Genomic DNA, 22,695 nt, shown 5'->3' with positions numbered 1-22,695 from the left:
AAATAGCCTACTTTTCTGTATCAAAAATAACAGAATCGAATAGCAATACTTTTCAGCACTTGTTTCGAAAAGTAACACTTTTCAATTTTTTTTTGATTTTAACGATTTATTGACAAAATACATGAAAATTTGACATAAAATTTCACTTAGTGTGTGTTTTTTGAAATTGCAAAAAATGTTGTATGGAACTCGTTACAAAACTTGATTTTTTCAGCACTCTTCGTATTTATCCAACTCGGTGAACCTCGTTGGATAAATGTACGACTCGTGCTGAAAAAAATCCTCTTTTTGCAACTTGTTGCATAAACTACTATTTAGGTGCGCAATTTAAAAGTGCTTTTAAACATTTAAACGATTGCCGTGATTTCCAAATTCAACTCGTCAAAAGTGTGAGAAACAGGGCAGACAAAATCCAATTTGGAGTACCGGGATCAATATTTTTTTAAATTGTAATGTAGAGTACCGTAAACTGTGGTGAAATTGAAAAGTCAAAAAACTAAGCTTGGTAAAAGAGGGTTAAAGTCTCAAAAAGTAGGTTCAACAAATTTTGAAATGTTTAAATTAAGATAACTATAATTATGAAAACTTAGAAAAGAAAAGGATTATAAAATACTCTCAAAGTGGCATGTTTTTCTCAATAAAAAATTAGTTCGTTTGCATTATCGAGTTTTTTGGACAATTTCAAACTAAGAACAGTAAAATATTTGTTTGTAAGTTAGGCCATTGCTTATATTTTTTGAAGTTTATGTGAAGTTTAAGTGGAGCAGTGCGTGGCCGAATGGTTACGCTGTCCGCTTTGTAAGCGGATGATTCTGGGTTCGATTCCCATCTGCTGCAACCTTCCATCGGATGAGGAAGTAAAATGTCGGTCCCGGCCTTGGTTGTTAGGCCGTTAAGTCATTCCAGGTGTAGGAGTCGTCTCCATGCCATAAGTACAAACAACACACCAAACCAAGCCTACTCCGGTGGAATCGCTGGCGGCGGTTGGACTCGCAATCCAAAGGTCGTCAGTTAAAACACTGGGGTGGAAGGTTCCTTGGAGTAGAAAGAGGTTTGGGTGCTCTCCTCATTCAAGCCTTCGGACTCCTAGGTTCGAGCAGAAACTTGCAATAGAGACCACAAAAGACCCGGGGGTCGTCAATGTGGATGGTTTGATTTTTTTTTGTGAAGTTTTAGTCGTTTCAGAAGCAAATTTAGCGGCAAAAAATATGTCTGCTTCGGGGAAGCTTTTTGGAGCTTTGCTTTCGAAAGAACTTTTTTTCAGTAGAGAAATTTACGGCTTTTTGCAATATTGATATTAGGGTGGTCCCGAGTATTAATTTTTGAAATAAAAACACTTTTTAGAAGGGTAACCCTAGTGCTTATCAAATAAAATGCTGTAGAATGAACAGATACAGAGCATTTGGTGTCTTTAGCAAAGTTGTTTAGAATGGCTAGCATTCAGGTTATTTCAGGGTATAGAGATAGTTTTCAAAATAATATGAATATTTAGAAGCACCCTAGTACCAATATTTTGGAAAATAAATTTTACTGAACAACATTTCTTTTGACACTAAAGCTCCAATTTGCTTCCCAGAAGCAGACATATTTTTTTCCTGCTAAATTTGCTTCTCAGACCACTGCACTGTGCGACGATAACTTTTTGCAGGGCACTTCAAACTAAACTTAAAGGACCATGCGTCTCCAGCAAAATACAATGGCAACAAATTCTTAGTTAGTTTTCTTTATTCACGAGCCTTTCAGCCGTAAAGATGACAAATTCTTATCAAAACACAAAAAAAAAATCTTCTCTCAGAATCATGTCTGTCTGTTAAACAGCGATGGAAAAAGCTCCATCAAAAGATTTCTTTTATGTAGGTGAACATTTTTGGAGATATTCTTCACCTTCTTCCAGATCACTAGCAATACACCCAAAACTGGCAGCGCTAGTACGAGAGAATGATGGTCTCGAGTCGAGAGAATAGTGGTACCATTCACGGACGCAGAGAACACAGCTCGAGATGGGCGATAGAACTATTTTCTCGAGGTCCATTTGCAAAAAAAGTTCATCCGTCAAACAAAAAACCAAAAGTGTCGACAACGGGAATCGAACCAGAGACCTTTGACAAACCAATCCAATGACTTAGCTGCCTCGGCCACCACAGCTTGGTGACCAAGGAGAAGTCAGAAGTCGATGTATGACACTTGTTGGAGATTTATTGATTCAACTAACGAATGAACTCATTTGTTATGATTGTGTGAGTTGGTACCATTATTCTATCGATTTTGGCACTGAGCCCTCAATAAATTTTGAGAGAACGATTATCTCGACTCTGAATTTTGGGTGTATGTAAATGGATTTTTTTGAAACATTTGAGTGAAAAGTAACATAATGTTCTTTGTATATCATTACAGTTTTGCTTCTGTTACAGATTTGCAGAATAAGAATGAATTTATGAAAACATTATGTTTCTTTCAGACCCACGTCTTTTTCCGATCTGAGGTCACAAAATTCAAAATAAAAAAAAAACGTTAAAAAGCCTTTGTTCAGCCAGGGACCGACTTTGAATTCCCTACGTTGTGTTTTACTTGTCCAGGCGCGTAGAATCTTCCACATTGATTGAAATAAAACAACTAGTTTGTGGTGACTACCGAGCCAACCGTCTCGGACGGTGGTCAGCGCGCGAAGAGGCAGAAATGCTTTATTGTTCTGATCAGTACAAAGGTATCACAGAAGTAAACATACAGGGGACGGACACAAATACCGTCTTGCACGAACACCTTTATTTGATTGAAAATTCATAAAAAAGCGTAATTCAATGTGTTCTGAATTGTTAACAAGCCATTTTAGTGCAATAATTATTTTTGCTGCCTCTTGATTTTTTTGGGGGAATTTTAGGAACACCATCTCCCCCGCCCCCAAACTTTCAAAAAACTTGAAATTACATTTATTTATTCATTTATTTATTCGTCAAACAAACGTAGACTACATTGATCAATGCTTAATTGCTAATTACAGGTGGGTAATTCTCTACCAACTCACACAAAATCGGAAAATTTGCCCCGATCCCTCTTCGATTTGCGTGATACTTTGTCCTAAGGGGTATCTTTTGTCCCTGATCACGAATCCGAGGTCCGTTTTTTGATACCTCGTGACGGAGGGGCGGTACGACCCCTTCCATTTTTGAACATGCGAAAAAGAGGTGTTTTTCAATAATTTGCAGCCTGAAACGGTGATGAGATAGAAATTTGGTGTCAAAGGGACTTTTATGTAAAATTAGACGCCCGATTTGATGGCGTACTCAGAATTCCGGAAAAACGTATTTTTCATCGAAAAAACACATTTAAAAAAAAACTCTGCCATTTTCCGTTACTCGACTTTAAAATTTTTTGGAGCATGTCATTTTATGGAAAATTTATCGTACTTTTCGAATCTACGTTGACCCAGAAGTGTCATGTTTTCATTTAGAACATAATTTTTCATTTTACAATTTCGTGTTTTTTTCTAACTTTGCAGGGTTATTTTTTAGAGTGTAACAATGTTCTACAAAGTTGTAGAGCAGACAATTACAAAAATTTTGATGTATAAACATCACGAGTAATCGAGATTTTACGAAAAAAAAGTTTAAAAAAAATTGCTTTTTTGCGTTTCTCTTTGTTTTGTCGTCCGTGTCTGTCGCGGGTGACGATGAACGGCCATGATGAACGACGACCAACTTTTTCCAAACTTTTTTTCGTAAAATCGCGATAACTCGTGGTATTTATTAGAAAACCCCTCATGTTTATATATCTTTTTTTGTAGTTGTCTGCTCTACAACTTTGTAAAACATTGTTACACTCTAAAAAATAACCCAGCAAAGTTAGAAAAAACACGAAATTTTAAAATGAAAAATTTTGTTCTGAATGAAAAAATGACCCTCCTGGGTCAATATAGATTCGAAAAGTACATTAAATTTCCCATAAAATGACATGTTCAAAAAAAAATTACAGTCAAGTAACGGAAAATGGCAGAGTTAAAAAAAATCGATGAAAAATACGTTTTTTTCTGAGTAAGCCATCAAATCGGGCGTCTAATTTTACATAAAAGTCCCTTTGACACCAAATTTCTATCTCATCACCGTTTGAGGCTGCAAATTATTGAAAAACACCTCTTTTTTCGCATGTACAAAAATTGAAGGGGTCGTACCGCGTCTCCGTCACGAGGTATCAAAAAACGTGATCAGGAACCCTTAGGACAAAGTAATACGCAAATCGAAGAGGGGGAGAATTACCCAGGTGAAAATTATTTAAGTTATCAACTATCTTCTTTCATAAAAAGTGCATAAAAGCATTGGCCTATTTTTTGGAAAAATTAACTTTTATAGGCATTTTCAGAAAATCGTTTGAAAATGCTGCTTTATTTATGGATTGCGCCAAATCAAGATTTGATAACAAGTTTGGCTTAAGAGCGAGTTTTTCACCAATGTGTAAGGCTGGTACAAATATTTTTAAAAGTTTTTGTCACCCCCCCCCTTCAAAATTGGCCCGAAAAATCAGGGGGCAAAAAAATATTTTTACAATAAACTTCAAAATTTCAATGAAAATTCAAGTGCAACCAGCTGAAATCAAATTAAAATACATTCTTCTGCGTTTAAAATCATTTTTAGCATGTTTGGGTTTATTAAAAAATCTTAAGATTTTTTGAAAATTTTCGATGCAAAATCTTTTTTTTCGATACAATTTTTGTTTTTGTCAGATCTTAGATTTTTTGAAAACTAATGATTGCAAAACAACTGAACTAGTGTAAAATGCATTTTTAAACACTTTTTTCATTTAAATGTGAAGACAATGGCTTGTTATTTAATTTTTTTTATGTTTTTATTTTTTTGCCCCCCCCTTGACCTCGGCCAGGGCCGAGGGACAAAAACTTTTTTAAATATTTGCATCGGCCTAACAGGTCGTATCGAGTTGCTCCGATTTGGATGAAACTTTCAGCGTTTGTTTGTCTATACATGAGATGAACTCATGTCAAATATGAGCCCTCTACGACAAAGGGAAGTGGGGTAAAACTGGTCCAAACACCATGAAAAATCTTAAAATTGCTCGCATTTCCGTAAAACTTCACCAATTCCTACTCTCTTAGATGCATTTTAAATGACTTTTGAAGCACTTTAAAATGTGCCATAAACATCCTGGATTGGTTTGACTTTTTCTCATAGCTTTTGCAAATTACTGTTAAAAATTGTTTTTTTTTTAAACCAACACCCATACTCCCATAGGTCAAAAGTTTGGGAATGTCATGGACTATAAGCCTACGGTATTAACTTTTTGGCAAATCGCGGTTTTCTCATAGTTTTTCGATTTTTCTATAACAAACATTTTACAACTTTAGTTTTTGCCGTGTAAGCTTCCATAACGGCACTTTTTGGTCTCAATTTTGTCCTATTTGGAATCCTCGGAAAATTTCACGTTAAGTAGAAGTATTGGAGTAGTAAATTGAATTGAAAATAATGCCATTTAGATTGAATTAAAATATTTTGTAACAATTTGTTGAATTAGCGGTAAAACAGGGTTTCGCCTACTTGATAAAGCATTTGACGTTCACAGGGGAAATAAGATCTTACTTTTTTTTACGAAAATGTTTAATTTAATTAATTTTTAAATCAAATTTACTAATCCAATACTTCTACCTAACGTGACATTTTCCGAGGATTCTGAATATATACCCAATATACCAAAAAGTGTCGTTATGGAAGCTAACAGGGCAAAAACTAAAGTTGTAAAATGTTTGTTATAGAAAAATCGAAAAACTATGAGAAAAACCGCGATTGGCCAAAAAGTTAATACCGTAGGCCATGAAATCACCTATCTTTTGACCTATGGGAGTATGGGTGTTGGAGGCTGTTGCAAAAAGATATTAAGGGTTAAAAAAAATCCATTTTTGACAGTAATTTGCAAAAGCTATGAGAAAAAGTCAAACCAATCCTGGATGTCTATAGCACAATTGAAGTGCTTCAAAAGACCATTCGAATGCATCTACGAGAGTTGGAATTGATGAAGTTTTACGGAAATGCTAGCAATTTTAAGATTTTATATGGGTCATTCCATCTGAAGCGGAACAGCATTTGAAAATTACCCTCTCCGATCCTGCTCAAATTTGGCAGGGCTGTTGATACTATCAAAACATGCAAGAATCCCGAATTTCATCCAAATCGGACCACCCCCTCAAATTTTGTACCTCCCCAAAAAATCGACTTTTTGGCGATTTTTGACCAAACCTCCTAGTTTCAAACGACGATAACTCAGGAACCGCAAATCTTAGAGGGTCGGTCTTAGACTCAATTTTGAAGAAAATTGGACGTAGAATCCATTTCCGTGATCAAAATTTTGATTAATTTATGTTTTCTACCTGTATTGCGCAATTGAAAACTTCAAACGGTCGTATCTCAAAACACCCCAACTTATTTTTTTTATTTGACCTCACCATTGTGTTCCTTGCCCAATTTTACATAAGAATCACCTATCGACAAAAATGAAAATGTTTCGTTCCAGATATATCGAATTTTAAAGTTTTGTGTTTTCGAGATTACCTACATCAGCTTCATTCGCCGCATCTGCTAGAAGCACACAGGCGGGCCTATCAATAATTGCTACCTGGTATTTTATTGAAATAATATTTCATCATAAATAATCTTTATCAAATTGGGCAAAAATTAACTGTATAACACTGTAGGAAACTGGAGTTTAACCGAGAAAATTTATCTGCTTAAAAAATGAACGAAGTGAATTTCTGTGTTAACCCACAGGACAGAGCAATTACGACACACAGTAAAGGGCAGAATTGGATTCCGACGGAGCGAGCAGGAAAATGCAATTAATCTTGTTAGTAACACTGAACAATAAGTGCACGATACATTATTGAGTAAAATATGAATCAAAATGAATAAAATTTGTTGATACGTTGTACTCTTGTGAAGGAAAGTATAAAACTTAAAAATGTAAGAAAATCACAAAGTTTGATCTGCGAATTTAGTTGCGATGATTTTGACACCGTCCGAACAACAGTGTTTTTTTTCTTCTATCATTCTTGGATTCTTGGAACACAATACGGCTGCTGGCCTCACGTATAAGGATTTTTTTTAATTAAATGTACCTTGACCAAAATCATCTTTTAATCAAATGAAGCTGGTTCACAATATAAAAATTGACTTAATATGATCAATCTTTTAAACCATGAATCAGATTTGCCAAATCAAAGTGTCAATAATAAACTAAAAAAACTAAAACTAAAAATAAAAATAAAGCAGGTTTTGGGGTTTTTGCTGAATGGCACTATTTTGCTACTGCCCATGATAAAGGCCCTAGTCATGGCCTCGCAGGTACTCTAAAACGGTTAGCAACACGTAAAAAACGGTGCATAAAAAATATCCCAATAAATATTTCTTTCACAAAAATAGATTGATCTAGGTAGGGGAACAGCACCTAATTCCAGCGTTCCTCTAATGTTGCCATATCAGAGCTTTGGCATTCAATTACAGCTGATTAAAATCGTTTTCAACTGAAATCGAGTGATAAATAACTCAATAAGAAGTGAACAAGCAAGTTTCTATCAAAAAATTTGCAAAATTTGTTGTTTAAATAGTGAAAATGAGCAAATTGGACGAAACTAGGAGCGAGGACTTAACCTGTCAAACATACGAGAATTTTTCCTATTAGCCATTTGCACAAATATTTGCGTAAAATATAAAAATAAAAATTATAAAAAAGCCACTTGAATAAAAATTTGCAAAAAAAAGTAAAAATATAAATTAAATTAATCATCTCCCAGAACAGCAGGTAGCAGTTATTGATAAGCCCGCCTGTGTGCTTCTAGCAGATGCGGCGAATGAAGCTGATGTAGGTAATCTCGAAAAAAAACTTTAACATTCGATATCTCTGGAACGAAACATATTCATTTTTGTCGATAGGTGATTCTTATGTAAAATTGGGCAAGGAACACAATGGTGAGGTCAAATAAAAAAAATAAGTTGGGGTGTTTTGAGATACGGCCGCTTAAAGTTTTCAATTGCGCAATACAGGTAGAAAAAATAAATTATTCAACATTTTGATCACGGAAATGGATTCTACGTCCAATTTTCTTCAAAATTGAGTCTAAGACCGACCCTCTAAGATTTGTGGTTCCTGAGCTATCGCCGTTTGAAACTAGGAGGTTTGGTCAAAAATCGCCAAAAAGTCGAATTTTTGGGGAGGTACAAAAATGGAGGGGGTGGTCCGATTTGGATGAAATTCGGGATTCTTGTATGTTTTGATAGTATCAACAGCCCTGCCAAATTTGAGCAGGATCGGAGAGGGTAATTTTCAAATTTGGACTTTTTCGTGCACAGTTGAGATGGAATGACCCATATGTGTTTTGGACCTCAAACCCCGTTTTACCCCACTTCCCTTTGTCGTAGAGGGCTCATATTTGGCATGAGTTCATCTCATGTATAGACAAACAAACGCTGAAAGTTTCATCCAAATAGGTGCACCTCGATACGACCTCTAGAATAAAACGAGCAATATTTACAAAAACTGCCTCTTAAAAAAGTTTGCTCCAATAAGGTGGGAAAAAAAGATGAATTGAATATTTACATATCGAAGCCCGTGTACTCGTTAACAATAAACTCCCAAGCTTGAGAAAAAGGGGGAATTTGTATGGAAACTACCCCTTTTTTCTCGAGCTTGGGAGGTGAGAAATTAGGAAAATGATTTGTTACAGCCTTTTTAAATATTTTGTTTGGTTCTTCAACTTTTCTACAATAGAAAGGTTGGCTTTTGAACCGAATGAAATAGATCATGTCATAGATTTATGGGGACGCATGGTGATTTATTGGTTTACAAAAATTCTTGCCATGCAAATCACCATCTGCATACAGCGCACGTGACCAATTATGAAACTACTCTGAATGCTTCAATATATGATTCACAGTTCACTGTCATGTAAAATTTTAGTTCTGCATCGAAAGCCTCTATGATTCTTCTTCTTTTCAAGACAAATGAAGAGGATATCTTTTTTTCGACACGAGCAGGTTTTATTAATGAGCAGCAAAAAAAACCTGTTCTGTTCGGAAACAGTTCGTTTTGTAAACGAGCCAACTATTTGTCGGTTCACACTTGTGCAAAAATTTTCACAAGACCCCCCGACGAATGATTCATGTAGGCGCAATTTCTGGCGGCGGTTGATGCATGTTGCAAGATCCTTTATCCTTGCAGTTCGCTGGACGTTCAATCAACCTGGCGAGGAGGATAGCTCAACTGGTCGCAAAAAAGAAACCCATCAACCCGTGGTCATCGGACTCGGCTCGCTTTGAACCAACCGGCTCTCTTGACCGGACGCACCGCCGCCGGTGAAACGGGACGAATTATTTTTGGATTTTTTAGCAGCTCTTGAGTCTTATTTTTAAGCGAGAGGTGCTTGCTTTTTTGCCACTATAAAATTTGCATATATTTCAAAACTTTGTGTTTGTCTTGGCGCGGCGGAGAAACTGAGCGATGCACTTTCATTTTCTGGACCAAATTTGCTTTCGTTGGCCAATTGGCGCAAAAGGTTGGCGCTAAATCTGGAACACTTTGAGGGCACAAGTACACGAATACTATCACACTTGGTAGCTGAGCGCAATTCTACTCGATGTTTTTTTTAATTCGTTTGTTGTATTGTCTTTCGAGGATCTGGGAACACACTTTGTTCAGTCGAAACTGTCGTCGATATCCACCGTCGGTGTCGTCGTCGTCGTAGAAAAATATTTTAAAAATGGTTCAAGACCATCAAATCAAGTGACGAACAAAGAAAAAAAACTCGAAAACGAAAAGAAAATTCACGGTCGCGCGCGTATATTTCCGAAGCATCCGCGGTTTATCGTTTGATTTATCAATTTAAGTCGGATTCAGATTCGATTGGATTGCAGTTTGCAACTAATACTGTGTGCGCGAAGGAGGGAAAACTCAACGGAAAGAGGGAAAATAAAGGGGGAAAAGTACGCGAAGCAAAAAGAAAAAAAAACGCCACCGGAGACACCGCCGCTACTGTGCGACCGCCAACATTTTCAAGCAAACACTAAGATCGCGGCGATGATCGAGTTTTCCCCACCAAAAAATTTTCCCGAACGACACACAGAGAGAGGGAGAGAGCAACAGAGAAAGAGAGAGTGCTAAATTTAATGGTTTGACTGTGTGTACAACACAGTGTGCATTGACAAACCGAAAGGAAGACGACGAAGTCCGTAAAACATGCACGAGAGAGCGACTTTCGGGCAAAAATAAAAGGCAATGACGACAAATAGTGAATGATCATCACACGCTACAAGAACGAACTTGGTGCGCTGATTGGTCCCATCACAAGAAAAGAGACAATTCACGGCCTCGGTTGTTTATTAAATAACCAATTCAAAGTACGATATCGTGGTGTTAATATCAAGTGGACGATGACACGACGACGTGAAGGACTTTACAGGATGAAAATTTATGAGAATCTTGCCATTGTGAAATGTTTTGGAGAAGGCACAAATATGTGTCTTGAAAATGTTTTGAATCAAGTTGAGCTTTAGTGTCATCCTCAACAATCTGTCTTTTTACCTTAAGAAAAAGTAATTCTGGCATTAATCTTACACGGTGTATTTGGTTCTTGAAGTGAATGTCTGAAAGTCAAATACATTTTTTTCATACGGTACCAATGGACTTTGACAGCCAACATTTGTATATTAAAAGGATAAATCAAAAGAAAAATATCAAATTAATACCATTTGCATAAATTTAATAACATTAACATTTAACACAATATTTCTATAATATCGATGTTTCAATAACTTTGTGTAAAAGTTGTAGTTTTTCGTGTAAAAGTTTTTACTTATTGAAAAAGTTGTGTTTCAAATATACGAGTACAAGTTTAATTTGATGGCTTGTTTGAACTCCAAACTGCACAGATTTTTTTTCGATTTCAAATTCTATCTGAATTTCTTGCGTCTTGAATCTTTCTGTGTAAGTCGCATTAGCCACAAACTTGTTGATTGATTTTTGTGGTCAACATAAGCTTAAAGAATTGCTTCAATATTAATTTCCATGATCGGGGATCGCACTGTTAATTTGATGTATTCTCAAAGGGGCACTATGTGGGGGGGGGGGCGTTGGAATTTCGTACCAACTCGGAACTACGTTTTAGGAAAATCCGCCGGCATCTGAACCGTTCCACAATTCACAAGTCAATCTATGTGGCATCAGAAAGGGCATAAAATTTGCGATCTTTTGATACCCATACATCCAGGTTTTCTATAAAACCCACGTTTTTAAATAACTAAGCAAAAACGTTGTTATGGTTTCGTTTGAGCAACCTGCCAAAAATGTATTGAATTTCGTAATTTTTGTTCTCGTGGATCAAACTTACTTTTTGCCCAGGTATTTAAAAACGTAGGTTTTAAAGAAAACCTAGATGTTTGGGTATCAAAAGATCGGAAATTTTGTGCTCTTTCCGATGCCACATAGGTTGACTTGTGAATCGTGGACCGGTTGGGATGACAAATAGCCTAATATTACATCTGGGAAGGAATACATAGTTTTACCTCTGAAAATGTGTAATTTTACCACTATTCTTGTGTAATGGAACTTTTTCTGTCAAAATTGAGGTAAAATTACATCATAGAGGTAATATTAAACCTTATAAAATTACACCTTCCAAATTTTCACAATTTTTTGCTGTGTCGTAAAACATAAAAATGCAGGTTTTAGTAGAATAATTACACTGACCTACACAATTTACAAAAATGACTGCGCAAAGCTCAACTCGAGGGGAAGCATGCAGTTTGGGGTCCCCAGAAACACGTGCACTTTAATTTTTTCAAAAATATTTAGACAGGGAAAAATGGGTTTTCTCCAAATTTTATGGAGAATTGTTGCGGTTCGTCGCTGTTGCATACAATCAAAAAATTGCATGCAAAATGTGGGAGTAGCGAACAGCACTAATTTTCCATACATACTTTGGAGAAAAACCATTCGGCCCTTTCTAAATATTAACAAATTTCTAGGGCCCCAAACTGCATGCTTCCGGTTGGTCGGTGTTATTGATTATTGGTTTCATCAATGTCTTTAATTAAAGTTTTTGGGATTTTTACTAGTTTTTTTTCTATGTATGGTTGTGGAAGTTTTTTAATTCCACAACTGTGCCAAAAACGCCCTCGTTATTTCTTAACTGTCAAAAAAGGTCTTTATCCTACTGTGATGAGTTGTTTGCTGTATAAATTTTATCAAAGTTTACTTTGATCTTTAAGAAAAGAACAACGTTCAGGTAAATAAATACAATACAACTTAAAACATCATGCGTCTCCACGAAAGTTGTGTTTTGTCATCATATCCATGGAGACGTTTTGTTTGACGAACCCAAATATAACAAAGGTAAGATTTGACTAACAAAATCTGGTTGACAGTTTATGGATGGATTGAATTTTCTAAGCAAAATGGAAACTGGCAAACTGGAATATATATAAAAAAAATATTCCGGAAGTCTCTTTTAATTTGACATTTCTCATATCTCTGCTAATGGACAGAAGCGGACGTTGTTATTGTAGAACTTGTTCTGCAAACTATTTTATTCATTCTGAAAGCATCGGTAATGTTAGAAATGGTGTAATCTGCCAAGAGGAATTAACAACAGGTGCAAATTCTAATGGGTTTCTTGACATTTTCAATTGAAATTCTTTGATTTGAACATTGTTTAAGGTAAATCATAAGTGGTTATCACATCCCCAAGTACACGACCAATCAAATTTCTGCACTTTCCCTATAATGGATCATAAACGTTAGGGTCTCCAGAAAAACGTGCATTTGTCTTTTTAAATGGCAGAGCAAACTAGTTTTTTCTAATATTTGTATATAAGAATTAGGACGGTTCAATTCTCAAAGCAATTTGTGGCTTGCGTGACCAATATGACCAAAATCAATATTGGGTAATTCTCCGCCAACTCACACAGCAGTTGCCCCGACCCCTCTTCGATTTGCGTGAAACTTTGTCCTAAGGGGTAACTTTTGTCCCTGATCACGAATCCGAGGTCCGTTTTTTGATATCTCGTGACGGAGGGGCGGTACGACCCCTTCCATTTTTGAACATGCGAAAAAAGAGGTGTTTTTCAATAATTTGCAGCCTGAAACGGTGATGAGATAGAAATTTGGTGTCAAAGGGACTTTTATGTAAAATTAGACGCCCGATTTGATGGCGTACTCAGAATTCCGAAAAAACGTATTTTTCATCGAAAAAAACACTAAAAAAGTTTTAAAAATTCTCCCATTTTCCGTTACTCGACTGTAAAAAATTTTGGAACATGTCATTTTATGGGAAATTTAATGTACTTTTCGAATCTACATTGTCCCAGAAGGGTCATTTTTTCATTTAGAACAAAATTTTTCATTTTAAAATTTCGTGTTTTTTCTAACTTTGCAGGGTTATTTTTTAGAGTGTAACAATGTTCTACAAAGTTGTAGAGCAGACAATTACAAAAATTTTAATATATATACATAAGGGTTTTGCTTATAAACATCACAAGTTATCACGATTTTACGAAAAAAAGTTTTAAAAAAGTTGGTCGTCATCGATCATGGCCGTTCATGGTCACCCGCGACAGACACGGACGACGAAACAAAGAGAAACGCAAAAAGTAACTTTTTCAAAACTTTTTTTCGTAAAATCGCGATAACTTGTGATGTTTATAAGCAAACCCCTTATGTCTGTATATCAAATTTTTTGTAATTGTCTGCTCTACAACTTTGTAGAACATTGTTACACTCTAAAAAATAACCCTGCAAAGTTAGAAAAAACACGAAATTTTAAAATGAAAAATTTTGTTCTAAATGAAAAAATGACCCTTCTGGGACAATGTAGATTCGAAAAGTACATTAAATTTCCCATAAAATGACATGTTTCAAATTTTTTTACAGTCGAGTAACGGAAAATGGGAGAATTTTTAAAACTTTTTTAGTGTTTTTTTCGATGAAAAATACGTTTTTTCGGAATTCTGAGTACGCCATCAAATCGGGCGTCTAATTTTACATAAAAGTCCCTTTGACACCAAATTTCTATCTCATCACCGTTTCAGGCTGCAAATTATTGAAAAACACCTCTTTTTTCGCATGTTCAAAAATGGAAGGGATCGTACCGCCCCTCCGTCACGAGATATCAAAAAACGGACCTCGGATTCGTGATCAGGGACAAAAGTTACCCCTTAGGACAAAGTTTCACGCAAATCGAAGAGGGGTCGGGGCAACTTTTCCCGATTTCGTGTGAGTTGGTAGAGAATTACCCTATTTTGACACTTTGATTAAATTCTGAGTGCAGATAACGATTCAGCCGTCAAAATTACACGGAAAAACGTTTAGTCGGAAAATTTCGTTATGGTGCTATACTTTCCCTTGAAAATGAGACATTTTCAAACTGAGATATCTTAAGCTTAAATAAAAAAAAATCCTTATTTTTCAGCATTTGTATTGGATATTTTTACCTTTAAAAAAAACTCTTGACCCTTGAGTCCAAATTTAATTATCAAACCCGAAAATTATAGCTCTAAAAGTGCTCGGATCATTAACACGAAGTTAGTCGTAGAAAGCGTAGATTGCGAGACAAAAATGTTGTGCCGTGTTCAAAGTTGGTTGAATTGGCATTTTCCACTCAATTTTCCGCTTAATTTTGTCAATTCGACCGCAATTGAGGTTCGATTATAACAACGATAACGCCCGCCCGTGTGGATCAATCACTGGACTCACAATCCAGAGATCGCCGGTTCGAATCCCGCGGCGGGCGCTTTGAAATTCTTTGTGTAAATATGGGTATTCGGCGCCGTTGCTCCGTGCCATACTCTCGTACACTAAGGAGCCTAGGGCGGCGAAGTCCTTGTAGTTGAAAGGATGACACTAGTGGTTGGTACTAGCAATGGTGGCCGACAGCTATAAAGTCAACTTCGTTTTTATAACAAATTTAAAATTGAATAACGATGTGATCGATATCGTGTATGTTTATTTGTTTAATTCAACATGTTTTGGACAGAAAACTCAACCAAATCTGGTTCTCACTCATTCTTCTGCTAGAACCAGTAAGCGTTGGCTTTGGCGACCACAACAAACTCGTTGAAGAAGCCGTGTGTGAACGTGAAAATCACTCGTTGTGAAAATAGATTTTCATTCTCTGTATTATTAGACCGTTCGTTAATGCTCGACGTGAATGACAGTTTTAGCTGCAGTCCTCAAAATGCGGTTGAAAATCATAGAGGTGTCAATTATTTTCAAAACATCGCTGCTTCTGCATACATAAGCTTTTATTTTATAGAATTTTGACTTAGTTTTTCACTTATTAAAACAACACATGCCTCAAGATTTGCACAATACTGAGAGGAAACCAGAGCCGTTAAGTGTTTGAACCACGGCCAAAACGCGTCGTTAGCAGACGGAGTTAGACGACGACGTCCGGTCGTAAATAAAAAACAACAGACAATAATAGGTGCGTCATTCAGCGCTTTCGGTAATCGATGCTGTCATTTTGTTGGGTACCAAACATTTCCGTCATGAAATCTGCCGATGCGGATTTTCTATTTTCGAGCGTTGGACTACGAAACTATTCATTTATCGTCATTTTTCTCGGGAATTTGAGGGAGAGGGTTAAGTAACTTACCTCATCTTAGACCATCGTTCGTCGATGACCGCTTTGGTTTCCACAACTGGGCTCGCATCCGTGTTGAGGGGCTTCTGTTCCGCTTCGGCCAACATGCGCTCCTCTGCCGGGGTCAGTTCGAGTTGCTTGTCAGCAGTAGCTTGTTGTGCCAGCAGGTTCTCTTCCGCCGGGGTTAGCTCCTCCTCTTTGTGATCCTCCTCGACCTTGGACAAATCGCCGACAGGCTTCTTGGGTTGTTCCGGCTTCTTGGTAACCTGGGTACTGTTGTCGATGCTTCCCGTGTCACTTTCTTCCGCCAGGGTGGACAGATGCGTTCGTCGAGCTTCCTCGTCGGAGGACGTCGAATCGATCGAGGAAATGGGCGCTAGGAGACCAAGGCTTGGGATTTTATCCTTTTCCTTTTCGTCCTCGGATGAATGCTGAAGGATCTCATCGAGTCGCTTCTTCTTGCTGAGCATGTCGTTGGCAATTTGCTGATCCTGCAGCTGGAGAGATATTTTGATCTTGTCGTTGCCAAGCATCTCTCCGATGATCGGATCAAACCCGTCGATCTCGTGCTGTCGGACGAGCTTAGCTTCCGACGTGGTACTGGCAGCAGCTTGCTCCTTTGGAGGCACGTAATCGTCGATGTCCTCGTAGTGATGTTCCTTCTTCTTGCGAGGAGCCTTCGGCGGAGGTTGAGCCTTTACTTCTGGTTCTTTGGGTGGCTCTATGATCTCGTATCGTTCTTCCTCGACCTCCATTTTATCCACCTTTGGGGCTTCTACCACTTGAGTGGATTCAACTTCGACCTCCATTTTTTCCACTTTTGGGACTTCTTCCGGGAGCTTCTCTACCTCCTGAGTGGATTCAACTACCTTTGCAGCATCTTCCAAAACCTTCTCAACGGTTTCTTCAACAATCTTTACAGCTTCTTCTGATGCTTTCTCTAGGGTTTCTCCGACCATTTTCTGTGCTTCCTCGCGAACCATCTCTTCTTCAGCAGATTCCATCGATGGCTGTGAAGGTATCTCAATGATTTCATCCGGAACCACTGTGGAAGCTTCCACCGTTGATTCTTCCGTGAAGGGCAGCTCTTCTTCGGTGTCCGTAACGTCCATGGCATCGTCACTTGGCTGTCTTACCACGTAGGCGGGGATATCGCGACTTCCGCAAAGTCTGGGTGATTCCCGAAGGTTCAGGATCTTGTGCTCTGGTAAATCCCTCGGTGGTTCGGACGCCGCTTTCCTCCTTCTAAGCGTGCTCACCTGGACCTTAGCCTTATCGATTTGCTTGTCAGCCATGGACTTTGCACGCTCCAGTGATCGACTGACGAATGCTCTGGTACTCTTGCCCTTCCTGGTTAGGCTGTTGCTGAAGCTTCGGATGCTGGGATGTTCATCCAAAAAGTGCTTGGCGTGCGCCTTAAACTCCGACTTGAACCCGTGTGGTTCGTGGGAAGCTGCCCGGGCTCTACTCCTTCTTGGAGAGTCTGAATGCCCGTTGCTGGTGCTTGCCACAGCTGTCGCGTCAGTTTCGGTCCTTCCATTGGTCTCCTCAGAGCCGGGAGCATCACAACCATTTTCGGTTTTCGCTTTCTTCTCTGCTCCCTCGATGAGCTGCTCTTCGACCTTGCGACGTCGACTCACCGGAGAGTGAGAGTATCGCATGATGATTTCCGGTTCGTCGTCTGGTCCCAGGGGATTCTTGTACAGGTGGGTCCACGGATAGCCGCCCTGTGGAAGAAGGTATGCAAAAAATTTGTGTTAAGAAACATTATTTATATCAAACAAAAGTTAAGCATAAAACATAAGCACAGCTGTTAGCATTAAGCTTCTGTACTTTTCATGATTGATATAATGAATACAGTGAGTCAAATATTTGTCCGTACCCCCCCCGTACGGAAAATGTTTGTGATATAAAAGTACATAAAATTCGACTAAAGTGCCATGTTTTATACATCAATCGACGCGGCAGAATGTCCTCTTTAAAATACTGTCATTGGATTTGCAAAAAAAAAATCTTGAAAAATACAAAAATAATTTACTGAAAAAAAAAGAGGTCAAACAATTGTCCGTACCCCTAGTAAAAGTACAAAATCTGATTGATTTAAAAGTGAATTCATTTATGAAATGTTGTTTCAGTGTCAAATACTAGTACCTTTAGCCAGTTTGTGACAACTTTGAACTTCTGATAACTTTGTTTAGTTAATTTATATTGAAAATTGGTTTAAATTTAGTTTTTTTTAAGTAAAACTTATCAAAACATTAGTTTATAAACAACTATTTTTATAAAATTGCTATTTTATGTTGTAAGAGTCTCTATTGAACAAGTTTCAACAATATTTGTTCAATATACATTGTTTTCATCTTTTATATTGACATTTTTCGACCAAAAATACTGTTTCGGAACAATACCGTTAAACAATCCGGATTGTCCCGGAACCGGGTTAACCCCTCGGGGGGAAATTCTGTGGTGGTCAGATAAAGGACAAAAAAACTCACCAGCAATTTAAAGCATCCAATTTCGTCCACTACAGCCCGATTACGAGTCCCTAGTCTGAAATTTGAAATTTTCACTTTCCGTACTGAGAATTTTTGTACCGTCCTGGGACAGAATGTTTTGCTTGGGGAATTTGAAAATTTCAAATTTCAGACTAGGGACTCGTAATCGGGCTGTAGTGGACGAAATTGGATGCTTCAAATTGCAAGAGGTGGGTTTTTTTGTCCTCTATCTGATCACCACAAAATTTCCCTCCGAGGGGTTGAACCGGTTCCGGGACAATCTGGATTGATTAACGGTATTGTTCCGAAACAGTATTTTTGGTCGAAAAATGTCAATAAAAAGATGAAAACAATGTATATTTTGAACAAATATTGTTGAAGTTGGTCAATAGAGACTCTTACAACAAGAAATAGCAATTTTATTAAAATAGTTGTTTATAAACTAATGTTTTGATAAGTTTTACTTTAAAAAACTAAATTTAATCCAATTTTTAATATAAATTAATTAAACAAAGTTATCAGAAGTTCAAAGTTGTCACAAACTGGCTAGAGGTACTAGTATTTGACACAGAAACAACATTTCATAAATAAATTCACTCAAATCGATCAGATTTTGTACTTTTACTAGGGGTACGGACAATTATTTGACCTTTTTTTGACTTTTTTCAGTAAACAATTTTTGTATTTTTTAAGAAAAAGTTTTTTGCAAATCAAATGACAGTGTCTTAAAGAGGACATTCTGCCGCGTCGATTGATGTATAAAACATGGCAATTTAGTCGAATTTTATGTACTTATATATCACAAACATTTCCCGTACGGGGGGGTACGGACAAATATTTGACTCACTGTATCTTGTATTTTTACTCTACACTCAGAAAATCAAACAAGATTAACCTTCTCTTGCATCGATTTTTTCATTACTGAAGTCTTTTTTTTAAGGTCCAATAAACTTTTTTTTTGGTTTTAGAGTGATTTGAATATCCCTGACTCAAGGCGGTTTCAAACACACAAACAGGAAAAAATAGCTCTTTTTGAAAGTAATTAAAGAGTGTTTTTGTATGCTAATCTACACCCACAACAGACGGTGATTTCAGCCTACTTTATATTTTTCTTACTTTATACCACATATTAGTTGCAATTGCGCGGCCATTATCAAAGCAACGAAATTGGCCGATACCTTACTTCACTTACCTGTTCCTTGGATTTTTTAACCTCCTCCCATAGGTAGGTTTGTGGTGGAACAGAGGGTTTGTCCCCATGATCATGATGATGTTGTGAATTCTCCTGAACGACGGAAGCTCCTTCTGCAGTAGTTTCAGTCAGTTCAAGGCTCGGGGCTTGGGATGGTTCGTCTTTTGACTCTGTTTCTTTGGCGCTTTGATCTGCGACAGCAGCAGCTGTTGCGTCAGCATCTTCGGTTGCCGCTGAAGACTTTGTCTCTTCAACAAGTGGTTCCGTTTCCTCCACTTTAGGGCTTTCAGCAGGTCCCTGCTCTACGACTGGAGCGGGTTCCTCCTTCACCACCTGCGTTTTCTCTACTTCTTTTACCTCTTCCTCAGACTCTTCCTCCTCCTCCTCTTCTTCCTCTTCCTCTTCTTCAACTTCCTCCTCAACCTCCTCTTCCTCGACCTCTTCCTCCTCCACGATCTCCTCCGACTCGGTCGAGAGTTGCTTTGTGGGCTTGTCTGCGGGGGCGGATGGCTCCTTTTCCGACTTTAGCAGTTGTTCCGTCGCTGCCGCCGACTGGACCTTGGCCGCTTGGGTTGGCGTGGCCACGCCGAGCATTTGCTGCTCGAGCACGGTGGATTCCACCTCGCCGGCGCTTCGTAGGGACACTGAAAGGAGAAGCGTGGCGAGAATGGGAATTAGTTAGATGTTTTCATTTAATTTTGGTGTTTCAACTTTTTGTTAGCACTAGGAGTTTTTAAAACTGGAGGTTTTTTCAGAAAGTTTTAGATAATGTTTCTGTAATGATGGGAAAATAAGAAAAGGTGATTTTTTTAGCAGGAGTTAAAGGAACATGATTTTGTCAGTTTAGAATGACAGAAAATAGTAGTGGTTTCAGCACGAGTTAAACTTTTTTTTTCTAACGAGATTCGCCATATTTAGTCAATCCACCGCTTAAGTCAAAAAATGTTGAAAAGTATTTCAGTTCAATTTTCAACATCCATTTCAGTGCTGATAAGTAGAACTTTTTATCTTTTGTTTTGAAAAGTGTTTCTATTCGATTTTGTTATTTTTGGTAGGGAAACGTAGGCTGTTTGTCGTTGGAGAATAACAGTGAAAGTACGTAGTTTCACGACGGAATTGCAAAAAATATGTATTTTCGAAGCGGAATTGCAAAAAACAACGTTTCGATAGTTCAAAACTCTTGGTGATTGTGCAACTTTGAGCAAAATATAAGTGTGTCAAAAAGCTAACCCATTTGATAATCCTTTTCATAAATTCGATATATCATCTCAGTTTAAATGTTTTGCTTTGTCATAGTGTTGGTTTTAAATGGCGCTCAAACGTGTCTTGAAAAAAAAAAACTAAGCAATATCCGATGTGCACTTCGGATATCTGCTCTTGAACAATTAAAAAATAGGTCAGCATATAAAATTAGGATCATGCAGTAAAATTGTTTCATTTTGTTGATCAACAGAAACAACTCTAAACAAATCAAACTTTTCTTTTCACCAACTTGATCGCGTTGACATTGATTCAATCTCGAAGCAAACTATTTTCGAACCATTTTTAACGATTGGGCATGGTTCATTTCATGACTCAAACATTAAAATTCTCGCGCTACTTTTCCTGCCACAAATACCGGACATCTGCCAAACTGCACTGCACTATGGCTGGCAGCATTTGGGCCAACCTCCACCGCTCATCACATCGAAGCCGACAAAATTTTCCACCGGATGCTTTCAATGTCAGTAAACTTGAATAAAATATCGCGCGTATTTTCCCACCAAAATCTTGCCATTACCATTTCGTATTCCAAACAAACGAAACACTCGATGCTTGATATTGGGAGCCATTTCAGGGGAGTGAAAAATGACCAATTTTCCACGATTGTCTAGACACTATTTTGATGGCACCAATCTGGAAGGGTTGGTTAGTGTGCACTTTATGTGGGATGAATCTGCGGAGGAAATTGCATTTTGCGCATGATTCCAAAATTACCGTAGTTTGCCATCACACTGAAAAACACAACGATCATCTCATGCTATTTCTTAACGATGGCACTCTGATGCTGAAAATTCTGCCTTACGATGAAAACACACACGCACACTTTTTAACTCTAACGTTAGTTTGAAAATTATTAAACAATCCGGTTGAAATTTGAGTGAATACTGCTTTTTGTAACTACATCAGAATATCGCTCTGCTGTGGATTATGGATAACTTCTTTACAGCACCAAATCGGTCTTTGTACTATTTACATTGTGATAAGCCGCTCAGGGTGGCCAAAAACGCGCCGTTTCAGTTGAAACGCTAATTACGTACTATAACGCCTAGGCTAGGCAAGGAATGGATGGTTGTGGTTGAACTTGAAACGCTTCTCTCCCACACACCCAGGCGGCCAGGGTGGTATCTTGACTTGGGAAAACTGGAATGATAACTTTAACGAGCTTATTTTTATTCTCCTTAACAGCGTTTTGCTGTATTGAATAATATGAAAATATTACGTTTTTTGTTTAGATATTCAAAAAACGTTTCCATAGTTTATCAAAACACCTTAGTTTTAGTATGAAAAACTTCAAGTTCAGTGCAGATAATATGAAGTTTTGTTAAAATTGTTTAACTCTTTAACTAAACTGACTGAATTTAAATAAGTGAATTCGGTGCAGACTTGATTATCACAAATATGCGCAAAAATTTCACTTCGGATAATCGAATCACAAAAAAATGTTGTCTTATTTTCGATTCGTTAAGCTAATAATGGCACCAAAAATGCTTTTCGAATATTGGTAATATTCAACCACTCGAATCTGTGTTATTTAATGCCCCATTCGTACAGGCCCTTTAGCCGGTTTTAAATTTGAAAAAGATTTTATCCAAGAGGGTGGTGTCAGAGCAAAGTGACAGTAGACACGGCCGTCACCAAAACCTTGCTAGCCCACGCAGTTGTATTCGTGAGTAGCCCCTGTCTAAAACTAGTCCTTGCATTAGTATTTCTGGACTTTTTTTTTGCTAAGGTCCAATAAACCAAATACCCCTGACTTAAGGCGGTTTGAAAAACACTTCACAAGCAAAAACTGGAAATTTGGTTTATTGGACCTTTAAAAAGTGTTGGTAATGTTTTTGTTTCATTAAGATGGCAACCTTAGCAGATACCTGGTTTTACCCGATACATTTTTGACAGTTCGATGCTTCTGTGCTCTCTTGTACTTGTACTGCTGGTTTTCCTATTTAGTTAGCATAAGAGAGCACAGAGGCATCGAGTTATGGCCTTCAATCACTTAACTTAGAAAAATTGAATCCGTTAAAAGAAATCTGACCTTCTACAATGGAAAAGTAAGCTAAGTAGTTACTTGACTTAAGATTTTAAACGCAGTCCAGACTTGATTTACCATAATTCTTATAATA

General features: G+C 37.6%; 1 protein-coding gene across 4 annotated transcripts in view; it reads right to left on the bottom strand.

Annotated features, from left to right (window-relative positions):
• The window catches only part of LOC120421896 (titin homolog), a 30,596-nt gene extending 9,179 nt beyond the window's left edge, over positions 1 to 21,417 (bottom strand). For 2 of the 4 annotated variants that reach the window (XM_039585193.2, XM_052710754.1), the window contains exon 1: positions 9,679 to 10,054. Coding sequence is in view for 2 of the 4 variants with exons in the window: in XM_039585194.1 (XP_039441128.1) it covers positions 15,638 to 17,352; positions 19,304 to 19,956; positions 21,093 to 21,144 (2,420 nt within the window). In the remaining 2 variants the exon portion in view is untranslated. Of the gene's footprint in view, positions 1 to 9,678; positions 10,055 to 15,637; positions 17,353 to 19,303; positions 19,957 to 21,092; positions 21,229 to 21,289 lie in introns of those variants that run through there. The other 2 variants (XM_039585195.2, XM_039585194.1) reach the window with 2 other exon arrangements.
• Between the last annotated feature and the right edge of the window lie 1,278 nt (positions 21,418 to 22,695).

Source organism: Culex pipiens, chromosome 3 (genome assembly GCF_016801865.2).
Source record: "Culex pipiens pallens isolate TS chromosome 3, TS_CPP_V2, whole genome shotgun sequence".
Taxonomy (NCBI): domain Eukaryota; kingdom Metazoa; phylum Arthropoda; class Insecta; order Diptera; family Culicidae; genus Culex; species Culex pipiens.
This window is presented reverse-complemented; position numbering and strand designations above follow the sequence as displayed.